We start from the raw sequence: 23,987 nt of genomic DNA, 5'->3' as shown, positions 1-23,987 counted from the left end.
GGCAGCAGATGGGTCTTTGCCATGACTCCTTGAGGCTGCCCTTCCACTATCTCATCACCCTGAATAGGACATGTCCTGGAGTTCTGAGTCTGCGCCTAGCTGCAGCTCCTCCAGGTTGTCCCCAAACCAGTCATGTGCGACTAAGAGCAACACATGGTGCGGGGGAGAACTCATCTCCTCATGACCCACTCAGGCTGACCTCAGCATGGGCACTGTCTGCTTGGCCACCCAGCAAAGGAAAAATGCCCAACATGATTCAATGCAGTTACGACAATAAGACTTGTGGGGAGACCTCAGAGGGTGAGGCTACCTGCTGGGTTAAATGCCCAATGCCAACATGCTACTCACCCTGCCAGAGTGCAACAAGTCGTTGAAGTGCTTATGGCACTGGATCCAGGTGCGTCGCACCACGTCGCGGGAGCTCACCACCTCCGCCACCTCCTCCCAGGCACATTTGGTCATGTGGGGGGGCCTCCTCCTCCCATCCTCGGAGACCAACACCTCCCGCCATGTTGCCACCTCCTCGAGGAGGGCAGCAAGGCATTCATCAGAAAAACGAGGGACGCATTGGCCCCCCCACTGGCCTACCCTGCAGCCTGCCCTGCTCCTGTGGGAGACCCTGCAGCCTGCCCTGCTCCTGTGGCAGACCCTGCAGCCTGCCCTGCTCACCCGAACCCCTCTGCTGCGGCCTGGAACTGGCCATTGTGAGCAGCCTACAAAAGGCCGCCAGGCCTTCTTTTAAACAGACTGCCGGGTCGCCATTGGACCCGGCGGCCTGTGCACGCCTGCCGCCGCCCTCAAACTCTCGCGAACCACGGGAGTCGGCAAATACGCTGGGCAGGCCTTAATTGGCCCGCCCACGTAAAATGGCAGTGCAGACCCGATTGCGGGCGGCGATCAGGTCCGTGCCAGCTCCCACTCCCACTCTCTTCTCTCCACCCCCCCAACCTTCCCCCAAACGGAAAATTCTGCCCCTGGAATCTGACCTGATTGACCTGGGCCCACTGCCATCATACCCACTCCAGTGGGCTCCGCTAAATTTTGCTCCATACTGACCCAACATACAAATTCTTTTGTGTAAATAGCCAAACATATCACAAAGGAGATGAACACAAGGTAGAAACTGGACTTTGGTTAGGATTAAGGGAGATAATGGAGGTGAAGTTGAAAAGCTATTGTGACTTTCCAAATATAATACACCTCATACACATCCAGTCTTTCATGGACAAAAAGTCAAAATTGCCTTATTACCACATATAATATGCACCTAGACTTTTACAATGCAGCGGTCAAAGTAACCCTTTTTTGACCAAAGCAGTGAGCTAAAGGGTTTGATCCCAAGTCAACATTGAAAGCCTTTGCATTTTTATAAAGAGACACTAAAAGCCTTGCTTATCCTGTTTAGTCAAAATTGTCCTCCCCACTCTGTCTTTCACTTTCTCTTATTTTTATTCTTTTCCTCTTTTTTCAAAAAAAATTGTGGCAGAATGTGCTCCATTAAAACAGCCAATCCAGCTATGCCAATAACAGAAAGAAACGCTTTAAAGTTTTGTTTGCAATCGATTACAGTAATAAGGCAAAATAAATTGTTAAATGAAAATATGAATACCCGATTTGTAAAATTAATGCCATTGCCTAAAGAGTCCATTCCCACCCTCATTTGCTGAGTGATCAGCTCCTACATGTTTATCAATCAAACGAACGTAGCATGTAACACATACAAAGCAAGAATCTTTGTACTAACCATTAACATAGTGGAGAAAAGAGCAAGTTACATGACAGCCGTCAAACTTAAGGTGATTGAATTTGCTGAAAACTGTGGTAACAGCATCAGCCGAGGAATTAGATGTTGACGAGACAGAAGTTAACCTTTGGCGAAATTTGAGGGACAAGCTAAAGTCTCAAGGCAAGCATGCTCAGGCCTTTGGATATGAAAGAAAGGCTCAGTACCCACAGCATAAGCAACAACTTCTGGAATATATCCACCAACATTGAGCAAGTTGATATCTAGTCAGCACTGTAAAAAATTGTTTGAAAACCCTTTACAAAAGTTTTATACCTCAAGAGCACCTTTAAAGCATTTCCAAAATATTGCGACTTCTTCACACAAAGGCATGACAGATCCATACGTCAATGCACTTGAATCATGCAAGCCGTGCCTGATGATTTTGAAGACAAGCTACCTCCGGACCAATATTATATCAGAAGGCTGCAAAAGCAACACCACTATACTGAATCCCATGTTCCCTCTGTGGTAATCTGAGGTGCAATACACCTTTAAGAGAATGTGAGCAGATTGACCATGTGACTGTATTACCCAATTGCTGTGTAGTGCGGGTTACATGGTTAATCAGTAGTTTAGAATAGGGTCTGGTTTGAGAAGCAGACGTGTTAGTGCTCTGTTACTTGTGTTAATAAAGAGCATGTGCTTCATCTTATTATTGGCCTCTGCATCTGCAGCATATTGTTTACCAACTCACTCACCAGTAGGCGTGCAACCCTGTTCACTGAGGAAAGTGACCCGAAAGAAGGAACATAACACCCTCATATTTGACATTCCGTTCAGTTAAACCATCAATGGCTATCAATGGATAAAAATCTTTTAAAAACTTCAGATCACTGGCAGTGAAAAGAATCATTTCACTGTCATGTTTGGGGCATATGAAGATGAGATAAAGATACTGTCATATATCATCGTCAAAAGAAAAACTCCCCCAAATAATTTTAATTCATTCTGAAGCCAGTTGGTGAAGTAGGAAACCAAATGCCAAACTTTTACTTAATACTAGACTTGTTTACAGAATTCAACATTACAAATGCCTGCCTCCTCCCTAACCAACACCCATTGTCCCAGAAGTCTTTTTTATATGTGCTCAAGCTACTTGATCAATCAATGCCCTCCACCTATATATCCTTAACCTTAATAATACTGTCAACATAGTATTCACAAAGAATATCACATGGCCGCAAGCTGTGATCGTCCATTAATGCATTAATATATAAAAGGTTGGATGAATAAAAGTTTGACCAAAGACTGGTTGGGTAGCATGTGAAGCAAAGGCGCCTCTCAAGATCATCATATGCTGACCCTTGACACTTTTAGGTGTCATTGAAGGTCATGCATCAAGGATATCCTATATGATGATAGCACAGATCCTGTCCTTGTTCCCGGGGCCATGATAGGCCAGTTGCAACTGGCCATTTAAAGAGCAGGCGCGCCAAAAGTTGAACAAAAAGCTCTACTCTAGAGCACCTGCGTTTACACCATTGGCTAACCAGAAGAAACCAGACCTTTTGCTTATTGCCCAGTGGATCAAAGAAGTCTGGGATGCCATTGATCCATCCCTGATCCAGCCTGTCTTCAAGAAGAACTGGCTGACAAACACAATGGATAGTTCAGAAGATGACATCCTCTGGGATGATGATGCTTCTAAGGTGGATGATGAAAGTGAAGCTTATGTCTGTGGTGATGCCATTTACGGTAACAACAAGAAATAGAGAGGTGTTAGAGGAACTGCGTAAACTATTTATGGACATTGATGCAGAAACAGCATTTCAAGGCTTCTATATGTGTAAATAAATGCAACAATCTCAAAACTTGCCAGTAACTACTTGATCATTTCTTTAAAAAAATTAAGATTATAAGTACCTCAAAACAATGTTTTGATTTGTTATCATACACAATACACATCTGAACTTCTAGATACATTTTTAAGGGAAAAATTGCATATTATATCTGGACAATTAAGGGAGGTTTTAAGGTGGCTTTAAAGATGGGGAAAAAATAAGCAACTTGAAGGAGCTTAAGAAGAGAATTCTGCCATGTGAGGGTGTGATACCTGAACTGGATGACCTCTTAGATGGCCAGGATTTTGAGAGCCAGTACTGCAGATATGGAAGTCAGTGTAGCTTAGAGTGGATCACTCCAGTCAGACAAGGGTTGCGAGAAAGTCGCTGTTAATTTGCAGGATGATATGTGTATATTTTTTTTTGCCAAAAAATGAAAATAACTACATGAATTTAAAACTGACATCAATTTTGAGCCACCATCTAAAAGAGAGATGGTCCCTGGAGGGTCTACACATTGACCAAATACAGTGAATTTAAATTTTACAGGGGACAGGGGAGGCAGAAGGCTAAGGCAGCAATAATTCTAAAATGAAGAGAAAATGTTATTTTGAAACCTAGAGTGAAAAAAATTAAAATTTTAAACCCCTATTTACCTTAAGGAGTTAGTTAAAGAAAAAGCCTCCAAGAATTTCCAGAAAGTTGGGGAATTGGAGATTGTGAAGTTCCACCTAGTGGTGGAAGAGTACAACTGCAGACGTGACTTGGAGGCAGGCTTGGATTTTCATCCATGAGACAGGTACCAGGAGTTGGGAAAATTCTCACCTCAGCCTGCCCGTCTCAGGGGAAAGTGCCCACAAGGATGGGATTTTCCTTTTTCGGGGGGTGGGGGTGCAGGTGTAGGCTGAAGTCAGGCCAGCTGACCCATGAAAATGTCCGAAGGCAGCCACGGGCCTGTTGGGTGCAGGGACGGGCTGTTTAAAAGGTCCATCTTGGTGCTGTGGGACTTTGCCCCAGTTAAAATAAAAACAGGCCCTCCAGCCCTTACCACTCACACCCCCCTCACCCCCCCTCCCCCACACGCACACACTCCCCTTGCCCCACCCATGCCACCTCATGTCCCCCACTCACGGCCTATGGCCCCTCATGCCTCCCATGTCAAACTATGGCACTTCCATACCCATTCACCCACTATACACTGTAGAGAACCAATGAACGCTATACTGAAGTAGACCGTTTAAAAAATGTTTTAAAAAGTAAGTTATTGATAAAAGCAAAATAATGTGGATGCTGGAAATCTGAAATAAAAACATGTTGGAAAAACTCAGTAGGTTCGGCAGCATCTGTGGAGAGAGAAACAGGATTAACGTTTCAAGCACGTATGGCTCTTCATTTATTGAAAACGTTCCACTTTCTTTAAAAAAAATCCTTTTTATTACAGCCCAATAAAAATGTCAATCACCCACACTCGTTAAAGTTTCAATAGCTGAAACTTCAAGCACTTGAAACCTCTTTATCTTATGTAAATAAACATTGTGAAATTGACAGCATAGATCAGAGAGCCAGAGCTGACAATCAAGCAATGTTTTCCCTGGGGCTCAGGTGTTTTAACAGGCTAATGGTTTTCTGGGCTCTCAGTCAAGTCCCATTATGTATTCTTTTACGTTTTATGAATATATTTTATTCATAATGCTATCTTTGTTCCCATGGGCAGTCTGATAGTGCCTACTCAGACTCTGCTTCCCATAGGTCTACCGCGTTTTATCACCATGTTTTGTCCTCCATGGAGCCACTGCCAGTCCCATGGAGCAGTCCCTCAGCAATTGCAGGAATCTATTGGAGGATAGATTTTGGACTGCTCGTGAGCGTCAGCATGTCCCTTAAGCATTGAGATGCACGGCCACAATGGCAGCAGTCTGAACCCGTGCGGCAGCAAGCATAAATCTCAAGACCTCTGTCTGAGCCTCCGCAGCAATACTAAGGCTTTGGGTGGATTCCACTTCTGCTGCTGTGCAGGCTGAGACATCAGCCTCCAGTCGCTGCATCATGGCTGGACCTGCAAGTGCTGTAATGAAGTTGGCCATAACTTCCTGTCTGGAAAGGCTGGGCTTTAAGCTCTGTGTGATGTACTCTACCAAGTTGGGATGCGACTCCTCCCTGCTCCTTAACAGTGACAGGAGAATCTCTGGCAGGCTTACCAATGCACCCAGCATTTTGATGTGTGTACCCATTTGCATTCCTCCTATATGTCGGCCCATCGAGTTCCCCATCTGAGTCCACTGCAGCAGAACTCATCTGCGATCTCACCCTCTGGTGAGCTAGTACACGAGCCACCCTTTTCATCCTCGCTTGGCTGCAGCAAATTGCTGACTGGTGACTCATCACATGTTGAATCTGACTCTCTACTAGCCTCTAAGGTACTTGCAATGTCAGTATGTCAGCTGGTGGCTGCAAATGTAAGATAAAGATGCTTCTTCATCAATGGTATGGTGTTACTCTCTCTCTTCCTGGGTTTACTGTGCCTGGGTAAGGTGGCAGTTCACGGATATCTGAAAGCATAAAATCAGAAAGGAAAGACTGGGGTAAGGGAGTGAGTGAGATGTAACTCAAGAGCTCCATGGTTTCATCCTCTGTAGCTTTCGCTTCATGCCAGCTAGCAGGATGAGGGTAAGGTGGGAGTTGAGAAAGGGCATAAAGACAGTAAGATACTATCATCCTGAATCATCTCAGCAATGTTGGATGCTTTGGGTTCTGTTGTACCCAGCCACATAATGTGCAGCAGATTTCCTCCATCATGCAGAATATGATTCCATACACACCCTCGCTGATTCTGTTCTGCTCCCTTCTAATGTGCATACCCTTGTCCTGCAAGAGGGAAGGCGGAATGTGAGTGAGTGTGTAGCACTGAGTTTGGGTGATGTGCTTGCCATAGCTGAGAGCTGGAGGTATATGGAGGCAGAAAGAAGTGGGTGTGAAATTGGCAGCATTGGTTGGTGTGTGAGGGGGAAATGGAGGAGTATCTGAATGTTAGGCATGAGCTCTGAGTGCTAGGAGTGCTGCTGAGTGACTGATTGAGGTGTGGTGCATTGAGCAGTGTGAGAAGTTGGTGATGTGCTTGACATAAGATGCCCTTTGAAGATGCATTCACTGACACTGACCACCAATTTGTGATCATTGAACTTCTTGTGGCACTGGTGCTCGGGACCAGACTACAGGAGACTTTCCACCTGCTCCCATTACCTTTGGAGATCGGTCCTTGAGGATTTTCACATCCCCCTCAGCAACACAGCATCTCACCTCCATGACCAAGGCTTCCACTGTTGCATCTGTGAACCACAGAGCCTACTCTCTGCCATGATACTCCATTTCCATTCTCTCCATTTGTGGCAATGACTGTCAGCAGCAGCACTCTCCTTTCATTCAGTGCAGCTTCTCAATCAGAGGAACAGACTGCCTTTAAGAGCTGGAGGCTAGCTCGAACAGCCACACTCACTGTCAGGCGTACTGCTGAATGTGAAGTCAGCCAGCAGAGTGGGTCATGCTGGACTGCATGTTGAAATTGTGCAAATGAGGGGGCAGCACTAAGTTTGTTTACTGCTGCTTCAATGGGAACAAGCACAGGCAAATTGCAACCCCAGCCCTGCCTGAAAATGGATGCTAATGCATTTTTAGCTCGTTTATCTATAGTTTTGGTTAGCGATCCACTCTGGATGTTTCAGAAAGTCAGACCCACCAGAACTTTCAATCTTGACGGGGGCATAAACTGGATGATATTGGATTGGCAGACTGCTATACACCCACCCAGCTCAATTTTCCTTTTCCACAGCCCCACCAAAGTTGAAAGTTCTGTCCACCGTCTACATACATTGGTTGAATCGAGGATAGACGGGTAAGCCAGATTGGCGAGGTGGGGATGGGGTAAGGAATTACCCCGTGAGCGGGAGATGGGCAGCCGGCTGGCGATAAAGGGAAGAAGCATCATACAGATGGGTGGATTGGACTTCATCCGGAGAATAGATAGAGAGATGAAAAATGAAGAGTACATGGGGAAGTCAGACAGAGCAAGGATGAGAAGCAATCAGCCAGATGGAAGAACATAGTGAAAAAGAAGGGCCATAAGGGGCAGACATCTAGATGATAGGATAGGGGTCAAACAGAGAGGGCCAGGCATCAGAGTCATGAAGGACAAGAGGTGTTCAGCCACAGAGTTAGAGATGGTACAATGATGTAAGAAATTGGGGAATTGTAGTAGGTGTTATGATTACATGAGGAAGGGTAGAAATGACTCCCCTATTCTACCAATCCGGCTCTGACCGTAACAGGGTTTTATGTAAGTTAGAAGGATGAAGGTATTTACTCAATGGCCGGGATTTTCCGGCCCCGCTTTGGGGGATGTGGCACCCCAGCCTGAAGTCCATTGACTTGTGGCGGGACCGGAAGATCCCAGCGGTGGGCAGGTGCTGGAAATCCCGCCCTATGTCTGTGCTTTACCATTTAGGTGCTGATTGCAAAGAAACCAGTCTGGCTATGGTTCTTGAGTTTAAACACAGAGGGGCTAGTTTTTATTGAGCTAAAAACCCACCCAATTAAAGATATAAAGATATTTCAAAAAGGTAAAACCCACGTCCTGACCTTTGCAGCATACATACATATACATGCACGCACACACACACACACACACACACACAGGCAAAATTACAAGTTATACGGTAGGAAGTAACCTTTAGGCCAAATTTTAAAATTCAATGCTATCAGGTAAAAAAATAACAAGTTCAGTTTGAGTCCTTCACTGGTATCCATTGCTGAAGAAGAATTTTTCTACAGTGGTCTTGAAATTTCAGTGGTGTTGAAGCCAGGTAAGCTGCAATTTCTGGAGACAGTCTCTTTTCTTAAACGTAATCCATCTTCATAAGTCGATGATTTTTGCATCTGATGTTCTTTTCATTGGAAATTCTCTATCTCTGCTGGATTTCAAACTGTAATAGAGATAGGGTGTTGAACTTGGGAGAGAGGGGAAAGAAATTGTTACTGCTCCATTGGCAGCTTTCTTCCAGATTTCTGCTTAGCAGCTTGCGCATTGTAATAAAAAATGTTCAAAAATGGTTACTGCAGTTGCATGACTTCTCTCCCCACAATTATTTCAGAAGGTGGTTGATTAGCTTACATCTGGATAGACTGTGGCTATTGTCCTGTGGCCTAGGTGATTAGATAATGTAATCTCCCAGCCATTAACTCCTGAATAACCCATCATCCATCTTGATGATATAAGAAAACCACCTTCCAAATAGCTGTTGTTCCGGTAGACTTCCTGCCTCCACTTGAGAGGTAGTTTTATAGAAATGCAAATATGGGGCCAGTACAGTTTCAGTAAAAATTTTGAAACAATTCTTGACATCAGCAGGTGTGAAATTCCATAGAAAGATCTTGTAGCATGTCTTAATTAGAATCCACATTGGAACCTTCCAGAAACTGGTCCACTTGTAATACAAGAGGTCAGATGACTTGTGACCACCATCTTAAGTCAGTGTCGTCGCTTACATTTTAAAAGTCCCTTTTAAGCAGTTCAATATTTGTTTAATCAGCTGATGATATTAAAGATTAATATCATTCATGTTCAAGTCACATCATCATGACACATGCAGGTAGAAATATGCCGAAGGTGAGAGATGGTAAAAAAGGTGAGGGAAGATGATAGGGGAACAGATGAAGTGGGTGAGGTACATAACTCACTGAAATACTGTTAATACACAGAAAGCTTGGCCTAGAATTTGGATTGTGCCCAAATTGGAGCACGATCCTAATGTAGCAGACGCTGCATGCTATAATGAGGCTGATGGCAGGACCACAGCAAATTGTTCCACTGACCTCATTTCTTGTTACTGGCTCAAAGTGCCAGTCACTGTCTCAGAGCCAGCTCATCGGTTCCGCGGAGCATGAAGCATTGAAATCAACATGCTCCAATGTCAGTCAATGTCCTTGAAAATCAGGAGGAGGAGGACAAAATCAGGAGGCAGTTGGGGGGGGATTGTTTCTGCTCCTCCTGGCTCCACAACAAGGTAAATTTTTTTTCAACCTTATCAAACCAATCTTTCCAACCTTTAAGAACTGCTGGCTTAGCTGCCAAATGCCTGACAAAAATTATCACTGCATGCATACGCTTGCTGTGGTGATGTGTAATCAGGTTTGCAAGGGGCAGGCCTTTGAGCAGCATCAAGTCTTTGCATATGCAAATGGGAGCCTAAAGCCATTTTCAGCCACTATATTGGACCCATCTTACACCTGTAAAATGAACAGAAGATCCAATTTCTAAGGAATCTTGTGACTTGCATGAGGAAAGTTGCAGGAGGTTTGATAGTATATTAAATTACAGTTAGACAAGAACCTAATCCTGGAAACCATTTGCAACTAATTTTGTTTGTCAGGTTGAATATTAGCCTTATCTTATAGGTAATTCATTAATTGGCAAAACAGAATATATCACTAAATATGCTGATGATGTAATTATTTACCCAGTTTTCAATTCTACCTTTTTTGTGATACAGTGGTGTCGTCGTGGACAATGTGTAAAACATGGGGATTCAGGACCAAAACCTATAAATGGCCGTTGGTCAATTTGGTCAATGTGGTCACCTTGTTCGAGGACCTGTGGAGGAGGAGTAACCAACCGAGAACGTCAGTGTACAAATCCGAGGTAAAGCAGTACTCTGTATTGTCGATGTTTTTTTTTGCCATAGCATCTTGAGAATGCAGTGGCTTGGAAATCCCAAGTGAGTTCTCCAATTTTTTGCTGCAAGTTAAGCAGGAACCTCTGGAGAATCAGCACAAGTGGCTGAAAGTGGGGTTATGGCAGGAGGTTGGGAGAACCCACTAGTGCAACATTGCAAAGGCTAGTGAAATCTGACAAGTGAAACATTTGTAGCTTCCAGGTGCCCACAGTCATTCACTAATGAGAAATATTTTCAGGTCTTTGATGTTTTACTTAACAAAGTAATACAGGTCTTAGACTTTAGTGAGACCAAGAGTTCAGCATGTAAAATATCTTGGCAATCAAAAGAGGTATCAGAAGTATAGTTGCCCTAGTACCAGACATATAGTTACCCTAGTTTCTTAAAAATTGCAATTGAAAATCTTTTCCAGCCATTTTAGGAAATTAAGTGATTTTTAATGAGTATGGACTCTATGTCTGGGTGTGATCAAAAATGCTTCAACCTAACTGAGGAATCCAGATGTTTAAGATAAGAGTGAAATTCTATAAATTTTATCAACTTAATCTGAACTCATCAGTTAAAATCTGAAACGTAATTTAAACCAGTCCGTGGAATGTTAAGAAGTTCAGTGGTTTTGCTGTTTACCTAGAGCAATCTAGCTTCCGTGCAGTGTCCAGTAACACTCAAAAAAAATTATTGCACTAATTAATGCAGGTAATTCTGGAATTAATTGTAAGTAGATAATAAGGAAATTTCATTCACTTTATAAATTATAGCAATAATATTAATTAAAACCACTGCAGGCCCACTGATATGTTGTTCAAGCTGAGTCTGCCTTTTTTAATTTTGTTTTTACAATCACGTTCCAGTGATCCAGTATCTCAAAGTTTAATGCTTTACTTGCCTAGAAAGTTGAGAATTAGTTCTAAGGTTTCAATTTGCCTTGATCAATTTGCCTTCACAACCAGACTTTTAAGAAATGCATGTCTCTAGGTTCAGGTTTAAGTAAGCAAGTTTAAGCAGGAAGCACATTTCGGACCAATCCTGGAAAGATGCACTGGTCAGGCAGCATTCACAGCTGACATGTGTGGCATGAGATAACGTGTTAAAATCCTCGAAAACTCGTACAGCCTTTCCAACTTTAGGCAGAAATCTGCTGAGCTTCAGCATTGTCTAGATGGGTGTGAAGCTGAGTGACACAGCTTCTGAAGTGACCTTCAGGCAATGTTTTCCCTGCCTTAACTGCAGTCATGTACACTTCTTAACACAGCTGTCTCAAGTCCTACACCACATGTAATTCCAATTGACACTAACACTCCAGAGGAATCAGATGTGCCTGCCAAACCCTCCCACTAATATCTGGCTAGCAAACACAAAGCTTGATACAGATTTAAAAAACTCCACTTCAAACTTCTGAAGGAATTATTTGGCATCTTTTCTTCTGCCACATAAAATATTTGACAGCGTATAGCTAGATTTTTTTAAGGTGGCTACCATAGGTCTCCTCCATTACAGGCTTTTATCTTGCTTTTGATAAAAGAAAGCCAACAGCATTATGGCATTGCCTAAAACAGCTGCCTAGTTGAAGGCACTGTTGACTTGTCTGATGACAGCAAGCTTTACTTTGAACAACTAGAGGAGCATCCCATTTTTTAGATGGGAGAACAGAGAATGCTATTGGGATCTTCAACATTCCTGTTTTTATTCGCTCTTCTTTAGATGAGTACAGTGCTTGAATTGTATCTTGTCTATAAACTCAGCACCTGAATCACACTTGTACCACAAGAAATTGGTCAAACCTTACTTTGTGTTAAACTACTTCTCTTGTCAGTATCTCAGTATGTGTTGGATATTCATTGAAACTTGCAGAGTCGTTATGATCATGTTTGAGAAGTGGCATGTGACGTAACTGTACCTGATTCATCTGTTTCAAATAGGAGTGAGAATCTAAAGATTACTTTCAATGTAACACAAAGGCAGATGCACATGGGGTTAGGGAACCCACTGTTAGTTAAGAAAAATCTTACACGTGTAATACCCTGGACCCGGCAATGCAGTCATGACACAAAGTAATATTCCAATAAACAGAGTTTATAATTTTACTCTTGAGTAGTGACAATTCAATGTTTGAAGCCTTGGGGAAAATATTTTACATTGAATTACATAAAATTTACAGCATTGAAACAGGCCTTTTGGCCCAACTGGCCTGTGCCATCATTTATGCTCCATGCGAGCCTTTTCCCATCCTAATTCATCTAACCCTGTCAGCATCTCTCTCTCATCCTCTCTCTCTCTCATACTTATCTAGCTTCTCCTTAACTTGAGTGTAAATTATGCATTTTTGTTCAGCATTTTCTGTTTTTGAGAAGGTTGAATTTCTGAAGGAGCTGCAGTATTTTGACCTGGGGGAGATTATAAATTAAAACCCAGTGTAAGGTGTTTAATCCTCGAGCTTTTGACAGAACAATATGATCAATGACATTTGATCAACAATCAGTGTATCAGTGCAAGCAAATCACGAGATAAATACAAGTGGTTGAGGGAATTTGACAGATCCTAGTTCATGAATCCAGAAATTCTATATAATTTAGTAAAGGAGATGATGGAATTTCATTGAACTAGCAAAGAATTAACAGAGAACATTACTCTGTGTACTGGGGCCTTGCAAAATTATTTTGAAGCGTTTCCTTTCTGGCAGCAGAAGTCCTTTTAACAGTGAGGATTAAGATATAAGAATTACAATTAGCAATAGAACAGTAGGTTCAGCCACAAATTTCTTCCAATTAACCTGGTTCTACACTCATATTTTTCATTTAATGGAGCCCTCACATAAGACCTGACATTGTACATTTCACATATAACTTTCTGGCTGACAGAGGAACCCTGTAAAATCTCTTAATTTGGACTTTTCCACGCTTCAAAACTTAAAATGTTACTCTGACCATCTTTTTCTTTCTTTTCAGCAACAAACAGAAATGCTAATTACTTCAGTTTTTTACTTGGTGAGTTAGATCTACAGGATTCTGTTAGCCTCACTGGAAGATACTCGGTCACTCACTATACTCCTGCAATAATAACCATTTGATACCTCTCAAGTGCCGTAGGAGCTAATTAAAAAGAGATGTGACAATGCAAGAATGTTAATCCAGCTCCAGGGAGCTGGAAACTGTAGGAAATTCAGAGCAGTGAACTTGTACACCCTGATTCACAGTCATGGCCATGTTAAATGTTGAAACATTGCTCGGTTGTAGATCCATAGTCAATGGCCAATTTCTAGTTCCATGGCATTAGAAAGAAAAGTATTTGCTTTATGTATGTCATCAATATCAGGCCTCTTTTGAGTTTTAATGATTAATTTAAATATCTATTGTGTGAGATAGTCCATTCACCATGGGGCAGAAGGAACTACACAGGTGAGGAGTACTTCAAATTTTTCAACTTTTTAAGATGCTCAATCCCAGCACAGCTCCACTGATTAAATTGCAGTTGAATGTAGCATGGCAGACTGTTTAATCGCTTTCTCCCACCGACCTTGACATTGTGCCAGTTAACATTCTGCCAACAGTTCTAGCTGCTCCATCATTCAGCTTACTTCAGCTGAACTAATGCTTACCTGTTTAAAATTCTCAACCTTATTTTCAAATCACTCTATGGCCTTGCCCTTTTATATCTGTAATGCCTTCCAACCCTACAACTTTCCGAGGTCTCTTGAGGCATTTAAATAATGTTATTGACCTTTAACAGGCTCCAAAACATGTTTGACATTAAGTGTTTGATAGATGACAGTGATTAGGCTTGCTGTATCTTTAGTATGTGGAAAACTATTAAAATGTTAACTTTGACTGACCAGTTGTTTTTTATTGTAAAATGAAAATCATCCAAGTGTAACCAGGTCAAACATATCTTCCATAGGAAAGGTTGAGGTGTTTTAAAGGGGAAATTGAAATCAAAGTAAGTTTTGACTTATTTAGAGTTGTGCAGAATAGCAAGAATATTTCTCAGTTTTGCTTGTACCAGTAAGCTCTGTGTTTTTTCTCATGTAGGCGTGTAATTTTGTATCTGCTTTCCACTAATGATGGCAATTATGGAGGGAGTATTTATGTCCTCAAGCAGCTTTGTTTATTTCAGTAAGGGCTGGCAAATTGAACCAATCTGGAGCTGCCCAGTGCCAGAAGTATATCTGCAGTCCAAATGTGCAATTGTAGCCAGGCAGTAATGTGATGTGTCAGGGCCAGGCAACTTCTGATAAGCTGTCCAAAAGTAATGAGTCCTATTGAAATCAGTGGATATCTGAAATCTTGGGTCTTAGCAGAATGATAAATGCAGCATTATTTCAACACTAGAATAGATGTGTATGTATTCTTATAATTTTTCCAGATGGAGGCGTGGAGATTACTTTGAATAGAAGCTATTTCCCCTGGACTTCTTTTTTCCTTTAAGTTGTAATCAGAGAGGAACTGATATTCTGTTCAGACACACACCTATGAGTTAATCATTTCCACTGCTGACCGAATAATAGTTCTTGTATTGGTTTGGTATTATTCTCACAATATCTTTAATCTGAAGCTTCTTCCCTGAACAACTCAAGTCAAGGAATCTTAAATGTTAAGAAATAGTTGGAAACAATCTTGAAGCTACAAGTATTTTAATTGCAATATCTCATAACACGATCCCTCAAATCGGTATGAAGTTGATTCTGTCTGGAAGCCCACCACCACTATTATAAACTGTGGCCACTCTTTTCCTGAATCTTTGCCACTCTCCCACAGAAATCTAATCAGTTTATAAAAATCTCAAAGTTATGATTCTCACCTATACTATTCACCAGCACAGTGCAAGAAATTTGGTGGTGGAAACTTTGATTCTACATTTATTAATATATTTTACAATAGTGTTGAAATTAAGGTAGTTTGCATAAATAATTTGGTGCTAATCAGCGGATCTGCTGACACATTTTTAATTTTGTAGTTCAGATTGAGTCCTGCAAGTCACAGCGATCTCTCCTCTAAATCATTTGGTAGAATTTCAGAAATTATAATGACTAAATATTGATGGAATGGTTGCATCTCGCAGCGAAGGACAGTAATTGCATTTTTATCCTCACCATTCAGATAACACTCTACTTGCTTCACAAATTGCTGGAAATGTCAAGTGATAATGGTACAGCTATGTCATTGCCGTATCTGGCAACCCATGAATGCCTTGCCCAATGGACTATCACCTTTACCAGTGAAATTTAACAATAGAAAAAGAAACAGAGTGAATGAAGAAGGAAATTGGATAAATTAGTGTCAAATTAGATACATAAAGAGAAATAGAGAGGGATGGAAAGAAAGAGAATGGACAAAAAAAAAATAGAGAAAAGAGACAAAATGAAAAGTAGGAAAAAAATTTAAAAGAACAAGCCGAAGAAGAGGATATGGGAACCCAGTTTTGTTTGGTAATTGTTGAATTGGTCTTTGAGAACTTAATAATGAATGAATGCAATGGTAGGTGTGTAATAAGGACAAACATTCAGACTCATCTATCCCAAAATGAAATCTTATTCTAAATTGCATTTCTGAGGTTCTAAACAGCTTCACATCTTAATAATTGCTGTGTTCGATACTAATGGGTGTGAATATCGAAATTGATACAAAAATATTGCCAGACAGATCAAAATAAAAATTTAAAAACCTCTAGGATCAATTCATTGCTGAATTTGGTGGATCATTTATGCCACTCCGCCGGTGCAATCTTTCCGCTAAAGTTTAATAACATGTCATTTAACTGCGAGATTTGCACTGTAAATGCAAATTCATCTCACCACTGCCAAATAAGACCTGAAACTCCACAGCTTCATTGTCCCTTTCATGGGCCTCGTGGATTGAGTTTCACACAATCACACAGTGCATAGGAGGCCCTTTGGCCCATTGAGTCTGCACCAACACGTGAGAAACACCTGACATACCTACCTAATCCCATTTACCAGCACTTGGCCCATAGCCTTTTCATGTCAGGACCTAAATCAGATCATGAATAGAGTCCTTATGATACGAATTACCAGCCCTAATAATAGGCATGGGGAGCAGAGAGGCCCTGAAGTTGACAGTGGGGGAACAGGGAGAAGCAGAGATGTCATTGGAGAGGAGGGATCAGTGATCATGTGAAGTCAGGAAGAGATCATGGAGGTGAAGGGGGGTAGTGGGGGTCAGACAGATTATGCAGTGAGGTGTATGCTGGCTTTACAAGGTTTGTTTGTTGAGCCTAGAAGAAACACCCATGCTCTTCCTACAGCTAACAAGGCACTTTCCTAATGGATCCAGTCCTTCTTCATGCCTCCTGTTAACCTGTTGGTTTTCCCAGGGTCTGAGAAGTTCTCTCAACATGAGCTTAAAAATAGAAACCTTGTTAAAATGGAGGTATGCCCATGGGATTCAGGGTAATGTGGCAAACTGGATAAAAAGTTGGCTTTGTAACAGGAAACAAAGGGTAATGGTCAATGGATGCCCTTGCGAATGGAAAGTTGTCTCCAGCGGCGTTCCACAGGGCTCGGTGTTGGGACCCTTGCTGTTTGTGTTATATATTAATGAGTTGGACGTGACCGTGGGGGGCATGATTGGGAAATTTGCAGATGACACAAAGATTGGCCGAGTAATGGATAGTGTAGAGGATAGCCATAATCTCCAAAACGAGATAGATGGGTTGGTGGAGTGGGTGGTAAAGTGGGAGATGGATTTTAACATAGAGAAGTGTGAGGTCATACATTTAGGGAGGTCAAACAGTTACAGGGATTACAAAATAAATGGGAATATACTAAGAGGGGTAGGTGAAGTGAGAGATCTTGGCATACAAGTACACAGGTCCCTGAAGGCAGCAGTTCAAGCAGACAAGGTTGTAAAGAAGGCATATGGAATGCTCTCCTTCATTGGCAGAAGTATAGATATAAAAGTAAGGATATAATGTTGGAATTGTATAAAACACTGGTGAGGCCACAACTGGAGTATTGTGTGCAGTTCTGGTCACCACATTACAGGAAGGATGTAATAGCTCTGGAGAGAGAGTGCAGAGGAGGTTTACAAGAATGTTGCCAGGGTTAGAAAAGTGTAGCTACGAGGAGAGATTGGATAGGTTGGGGTTATTTTCCTTAGAACAAAGAAGGCTGAGAGGCGACTTGATTGAGGTGTACAAAATTAAGAGGGGAATAGATAGAGTGGACAGGATAAAATTGTTTCCCTTGGTGGAGAATTCTAGAACCAGGTGACATAGATTCAAGATAAGTGGCAGAAGGCGTAGGGGGGACATGAGGAAGAACTTTTTTACGCAGAGTGTAGTGGGTGTCTGGAATTCGCTGCCCAAGTTGGTGGTAGAGGCAGAAACTCTAAACTCTTTTAAAAAGTACCTGAATCTGCACCTTAAGTGCTATAAGCTGCAGGGCTATGGGCCGGGTGCAGGAAGGTGGGATTAGAAAGGGCACCCGGGTGTCCTTGGGCTGGCATGGACAAGATGGGCCGAATGGCCTCCTTCTGTGCTGTAACTTTTCTGTGGTTCTATGCAGCCTTTAAAGGGGTTCACTGACTGACCTGACACCACGAGTGGATTGTTCACCTCCCCCTGCTCCACCCCACCTCCGTTGAAACTAGAAATGGCAGCTTGTGTTCAGATTTGAAACCTTTAGCAGTTTAACTTCTCCCCTGGACCAAACCCACTGAATTATAAAGCCAAGTATGCAATTTGACTTACTAACAACTTTCTGAGCTTATGATGCCACCTTCAAAGACTTGTGTATGTAAACCAACCGCCCTCTGCGCACCCCGAATCTCTGTGTTATTGCATCTCCTTTAAAATTGTATCTCTCCTCATTCATCCCAACAAAATAAATCACTTCACACTGCGTTAAATTCCATCTGCCATTTGTCTTCCTATTTTTGTCTATGTCGACCTGGAGACCATTGCTATCTTCTGCACTGTACTATCATGACATGACCTTGTATCATGAGAGAAGCCCACTGATGCACTGAATTGATTCTGCACTTAACAAGTGAAAGGATGAAATTGTTGCTCTGATCTGAGAGATCTGTGTAAGAGAAAGGCTTTGTTGCATTTAGCTGCACAGAGATTGGTGAGTTTACTTTAAGATATGCTGTTGACTACAGGGCAGCTTTATGTTGGTGCCACTAGTTATATGGAGGGGATAGAACCAAGACCTAGCCCAACAGCCTTTAATGCACAATGAAGAATTTTTTTTCCCCCTTTTAAGGGGGAAAGGGAGAGGGGGTGACATTGGATAGAAAGAAGCACAAGAGATTCCTTAATTATTGAATGATATAAACAAAAAGGCTCTGTAATCCAGTGTTAAAACAACTTGACTTTTTAAAATCACACAGCATTCTTAAAATACATGGGGAAAGGGAGCTAGGTAACATCACAAGAATGTAAGTGCTTTTTCAATTGTTTGTGAAATGGATTGATCATGATAGGTTACGGATTCTAAGCCGAATAAGACTAGTTGCAAGATAAATACACAGCAGGTAGTAAAAGGAAAAACTGGTGATGATTGTTTTTCCTGGCTTGTATAAATGCCTGAGGAGGAATACACCTATCCACACCTGTGTAATTGATTGCTATTACAGGCCCTAATGGGCATGTATTAAAATAACAGTGCTGCTTTGTCAAATATTACTGGGGCCGGGAGCACATTCTGTGTTTATGTAGAGAGATACTTCTGTTTTAAAATAAAATGCTGAAGCCTTTTGATTGCTTGAAGTTCAGTTTTAATCACTGTTACTAAGATATCAGATCAGGAATACAATACAGTATAATTAAAACATAATGTTAGGGCTCTGGGTTTGTTTCCTTTTGATTCTGGATTCCATTTCCAGTTCCTTAAAAAAATGAGATATACTCATATGCATTGCAGTGTGTCAACATCTGATAAATCAGTGACTGACTTTTTAAAAAAAATACTCTGGATCTAAATATCATTGTACAACTGCTGCAGTCCATGTGGTGTAGATACACCCACAGTGCTGTTAGAGAGTTCCAGGATTTTGACCCAGCAACAGTGAAGGAACGATGATATAGTTCCAGTCAGGATGGTGTGTGGCTTGGAGGAGAGCTTGCAGGTGGTGGTGTTCCCATGCACCTGTGGCCCTTGTTCTGAGAGGTGTTCGAAGTTGAGAGTTTGGAATTTGCTGTCGAAGGAGCCTTGGTGAATTGGTGACACTAGTTATGTGGAGGGGATAGATCCAAAACCTAGCCCAACAGTCATTCATGGACAGTGAAAATGCTTTTCTCTTTTAAAGGGGAAAGAGAAGGGGAGAGACATTGGATAAAAAGGACAAAAGATTCCTTCATCATTGCATAATAAAAAGAAAGGTGTTGTAATCCGGTGTTAGAAACAATTTGACGTTTTTGTAAACTACACAGTATTAATCTTGGTTGGTATAGCCTGACCAAACTATTAGGATAACTTCTACAGATTTGGGGGATTTTATAAAGATGTTCGTTGGTTTTTAAGCATCTATTTCTTGATAATAATGTTAGTTCTGATGCTTTGTGACTCATAAGATTGGTGAAAAATGTATTGTTTTTTTTTCGATAGGCCACAGTATGGAGGAAAGTTCTGTGACGGTACTCATCGTATGTACAAGCTTTGCAATAATCAAAAATGCCCTAAAAATAGCATTGATTTTAGATCACAGCAGTGTGCAGAGTACAACAGCAAGCCTTTCCGAGGGTGGTACTACAACTGGAAACCATATATTCATGTTGAAGGTAAATATTTTTTTTAAAAGGCTACAACATATTGATTTGCAAATTATGAACAATATTATGTGTCCTGTACAGTCAAATGCTAATATTATTTTGTGAATACAAAAGTAATTTTGATTTCAAAATGAGCGTTGTAATGTTTTATAAGCTTACAACAATAACAGCAATCTGCATCTGTATAACATCTTTAACATAATAAAATGCCTCAGCAGTTTCACCTGTGAGAGAATAGACAGATATTAGTAGAAGAATCAAAAGACAAAAAGCATTCTCAAAAAATATGTCTGGGCGATGTTTTCAAAGTCGGGGAGAATAGTATGAAAAAGAGGTTTAAGAATGGGATCTCAGAATGTGGGACTGGATAGGCAAGAGATATTAGGCAGGGGTGGGAGAAATGCAATCAGGCAGAGTTGAAGGATTGTAAAAATGACCTGGAATGGAAGTCTGAAAAATTTACACACTTAAGTTGTTGTAAGGCCATGGTCTGATTTGTAAATAAGGGCAAACATTTTGAATTTGAAGCCTTGGGAGATGGGGAGCCAATGAGGGTTGATAAGGACCCTGGTTATAGGCAAGCAGGACATATGTGGAAAAGGAAGCAGGCGGCAGAATTTTGAACAAGTTGCAGTTTGTGTAGTGACGTGCTTAGGAGACTGTTGAGGAGCTTTTTGAAGAAAACATGTCTTGACGTTACAAAAAGGTAGACATTCTATAGCATGTGAGTGAGGTGGAGTGGAGTTCAGTAATGTTACCTAGTTGTAAGTATAAAGGCCTAAAAACTGGAATGTCTGCCCCATTTTATAGACATAAAATAGGCGCTGAAAGGCCCAGTAAGATGGGCAGCCGGCAGATGGCTCCTTCATGCTGGAAATACATCGGTTGGCATATTGAAAAAGGCTCCTCTATAATTACCTGGGGAGCATACCAATGGGTATTAGGCTCCTTGCAAAGGCAAAATTTGACGGTGTCAATGATGCAGCCAGTTTCTTTAGGCATATGACAGCCAAACCAGCAGACCTTAAAATAAACCACTGGAGGCTGCTACCCAGAAGGTAAGTTTAGACATTTTTAGTCACCATATTTTGTAGAGTAGCTGAAAAACTTCATTGCACCATAAAGCAAACAGGGTGTAAATTGGGTGTGTTGACCTATTCTCAACTGTCTGGTTAGATTCAAATTAGGGCTGTGCGTTTGAAGCTCAGTTTTGGATCAACAGATAATGCAGATGACTGTGTGGCTGAAGAGATGGCACAGGAGGGATGACTTTAGACCCCTGCAACATTAGGACCAGTCCTATGGGGAGTTGCACCCTGTCCAGACAGGATGGTTACACCACAACAGTGCCAGGACCAATGTCCTCACAAAATGGTTTGCTAGTGCTATGAGCGGGTGTTTAAGCTAATTTGGCAGTGGGATGGGAACTAGTATGTTTAGCATTAGAAAGGAGAAACAAGGTGCACAAAGGATTGAGAGACAGAGAGTACTAGAGCAAGAAATAGTAAGTTATTCCATAGTGTCAGACTAAGAGGGAACATGGTAAGATTTAATACAGATTTACAGTGCATGTATGTAGACACATTGACCTGGATTTTCATGTTGCGTTCGCAAAACGTGAATCAGGCCCTTTCCCAGCTTCCGAAATGTGAAGCCAGCTTAATGCTGACTTTGGGCCTTATTTTTGTCTTTTGGAGCAAGGGATAGATTCCAGATGCAGTTAGTGGTTGCGATTGAGTTCAGGGTTGGGGGCGGATGCTGGTTCTTCCCATCCTCTGCCCAATGTAAGGGCAATAAATGGTGCCAAAATTAAAAATCTACCTGGAGAGAGCCCTCCTGCGCCACTGGCGGTGATCTGGGACCCTTGCGCTGTAAGTAATGTTGAGTTTTATGTTGTCTGTGTGAGCTGACCCATTGACTACGCAACCTGAGTGAATCTAACAGCAGCTGATGTCTTCTCTGTTCCAAACCAACGTTGTCAATCTATTCTTTGAGTACCCTGCTACACCAGCCTTTTGATGCTCACTCCTGAGAGTTACTGACTTTTGAAAAAACATCATGCAGAAGTTCACACAGCTCTGCAAGTCGTCGCAGCAGCACAGTTCATCTGCTGTACCCTAACTCAGAACCTTTCAGCACCCAGAACATCCACTTCAATGGGTCGCAGCACACAGCACTCTCAGGCTTACACCCAGAAGCATCGCAAACCTAGCTAGGAATGCTCCTGGAACCCCTCGGACCCACACTGCAGTTACAACTTGGAACACAATGCTTAGACCACCAAGCAGTGCCAGTCAAACCTGTTCCTTCCATGCCATACAGCACCTTCCCTTCTCTATCATTACATCCGATGAAGTTCATGACAAGGAAATACATGACTACCTCACATGCTGATTCATGAGCCTCCTCTTCCCTATTCCAGGATGGCCGATGCACAGAGTAGCCAAGAGCCCAGGGAGCGAGCATCACCCAGGTTCTTTGAGCACAGCCTGGAGATACTGCTGCCCCAGGTGGAGACCCAGAGGGATGTGCTGTTCCCTATAAGGCTCAGACCGTCTCCCAGGACCACCAAGGCAGCCTAGCTGAAGATCACAGAGGTGGTCAGTGCCTTGGGCTGCCACCAGGGAAGTGGATCTAGTGTCATAAGTGCCTCAGTGTCCTCCTTCGCTCTGGTAAGGTGACTTTGATGTTCCTATTACCTGTGCAGCCTGACCTTGCTAGATGCAGCATGGCTGACCTCGAGTTGACACAGGGTGCATGATGGTCAGCAGTGCTGCAGAAGTGTGTGTCCATGGTCAAGGTGAAACAAATAATATACATGTGACCGGAGGACATTGAGGAAGTGATATTTGAGACATCTTGGAGGCATCTCCAAGTTCCATGCCTTGATGAGCCTACACATCACCCTTTCCCTCTCCTTTCAGGAGAAGAGGGCCCACAACACCAGGGAAGTGGCCAAGACAATATAAAATAAGGAGTACAATTCTTAAGGGGGTGTAGGAGCAGAGGTTGTATATGTGCATGGATCATTGAAGGTGGCAGGGCAGGTGGAGAGAGCAGTTAATAAAGCATATAGTATCCTGGGCTTTATCAATAGGGGCATAGAGCACAAGAGCAAGGAGGTTATGCTGAGCTTATATAAGACATCAGTTAGACCGCAGCTGGAGTATTGTGTACAGTTCTGGGCACCACATTATGGGAAGGATATGATTGCATTGGAGAGAGTGCAGAAGAGAATGGTTCCAGAGATGAGAAACTTCAGTTATGAAGGTAGATTGGAGAGGTTGGCACTGTTCCCCTTGGAGAGGAGAAGGCTAAGAGGAAACTTGATACTTGATATAGGTGTTCAAAATCATGAGGGGGCTGGATAGAGTAGATAGGGAGGAACTGTTCCCGCTCGTAAAAGGATTGGGAAAGAGGGCACAGATTTAAAATGATTTGCAAGTGGTTTGGGTCTGGAATGCACTACCTGGAAGTGTGGTGGAGGCAGGTTCAATCGAGGCATTCAAGAGGGCATTGGGTGATTATTTGAGGAGAAACAATATGAAAGGGTATGCGGAAAAGGCAGGAGAATTGCACTAAGACATAATGCCAATTTAGAGAGCCGGTGCAGGGGCAATAGGCCAAATGGCCTCCTTTTGCAGCGTTAACAATTTTGTGATTCTGGGAAGATCAGGGGCAGGACCCTAAAACTGAAAGAGGTCAGGCCTGCCATCATAATGGTGAGTTCCCGCCCCGCCTGCCACCAGATGCCCATAGCGCTCATGCAACTGCGCAAGTGGTGGCGAGGGTTGCTGGGGACTGGTGGGGTGGGTGGCGGCTGGAGGGATGGGCCATGTGGATGATATCTCAGGCACTAATGGTGATGGTTGTCTCCATGTTTTGAAGATGTTCATCCTGGGAGGCACTGATTGGCAGTAAACCCAGTCTAGGCCTGGCTTTGGAAAAAGGTGAATAAGGATGGGG

General features: G+C 42.4%; 1 protein-coding gene across 1 annotated transcript in view; it reads left to right on the top strand.

Moving 5' to 3' along the window:
* The window catches only part of adamts16 (ADAM metallopeptidase with thrombospondin type 1 motif, 16), a 335,654-nt gene that overhangs the window by 149,049 nt on the left and 162,618 nt on the right, over positions 1-23,987 (top strand). Inside the window, exons 12-13 of the mRNA XM_078535725.1 lie at positions 10,110-10,258; positions 19,858-20,030. Coding sequence (XP_078391851.1) covers positions 10,110-10,258; positions 19,858-20,030 — 322 coding nt within the window. The remainder of the gene's footprint in view (positions 1-10,109; positions 10,259-19,857; positions 20,031-23,987) is intronic.

The sequence above is a fragment of the Cetorhinus maximus genome, chromosome 3 (assembly GCF_964194155.1).
Source record: "Cetorhinus maximus chromosome 3, sCetMax3.hap1.1, whole genome shotgun sequence".
Lineage (NCBI taxonomy): Eukaryota > Metazoa > Chordata > Chondrichthyes > Lamniformes > Cetorhinidae > Cetorhinus > Cetorhinus maximus.
Note: the sequence above shows the minus strand (reverse complement) of the source record. Positions and strands in the feature narration are given on the sequence as shown.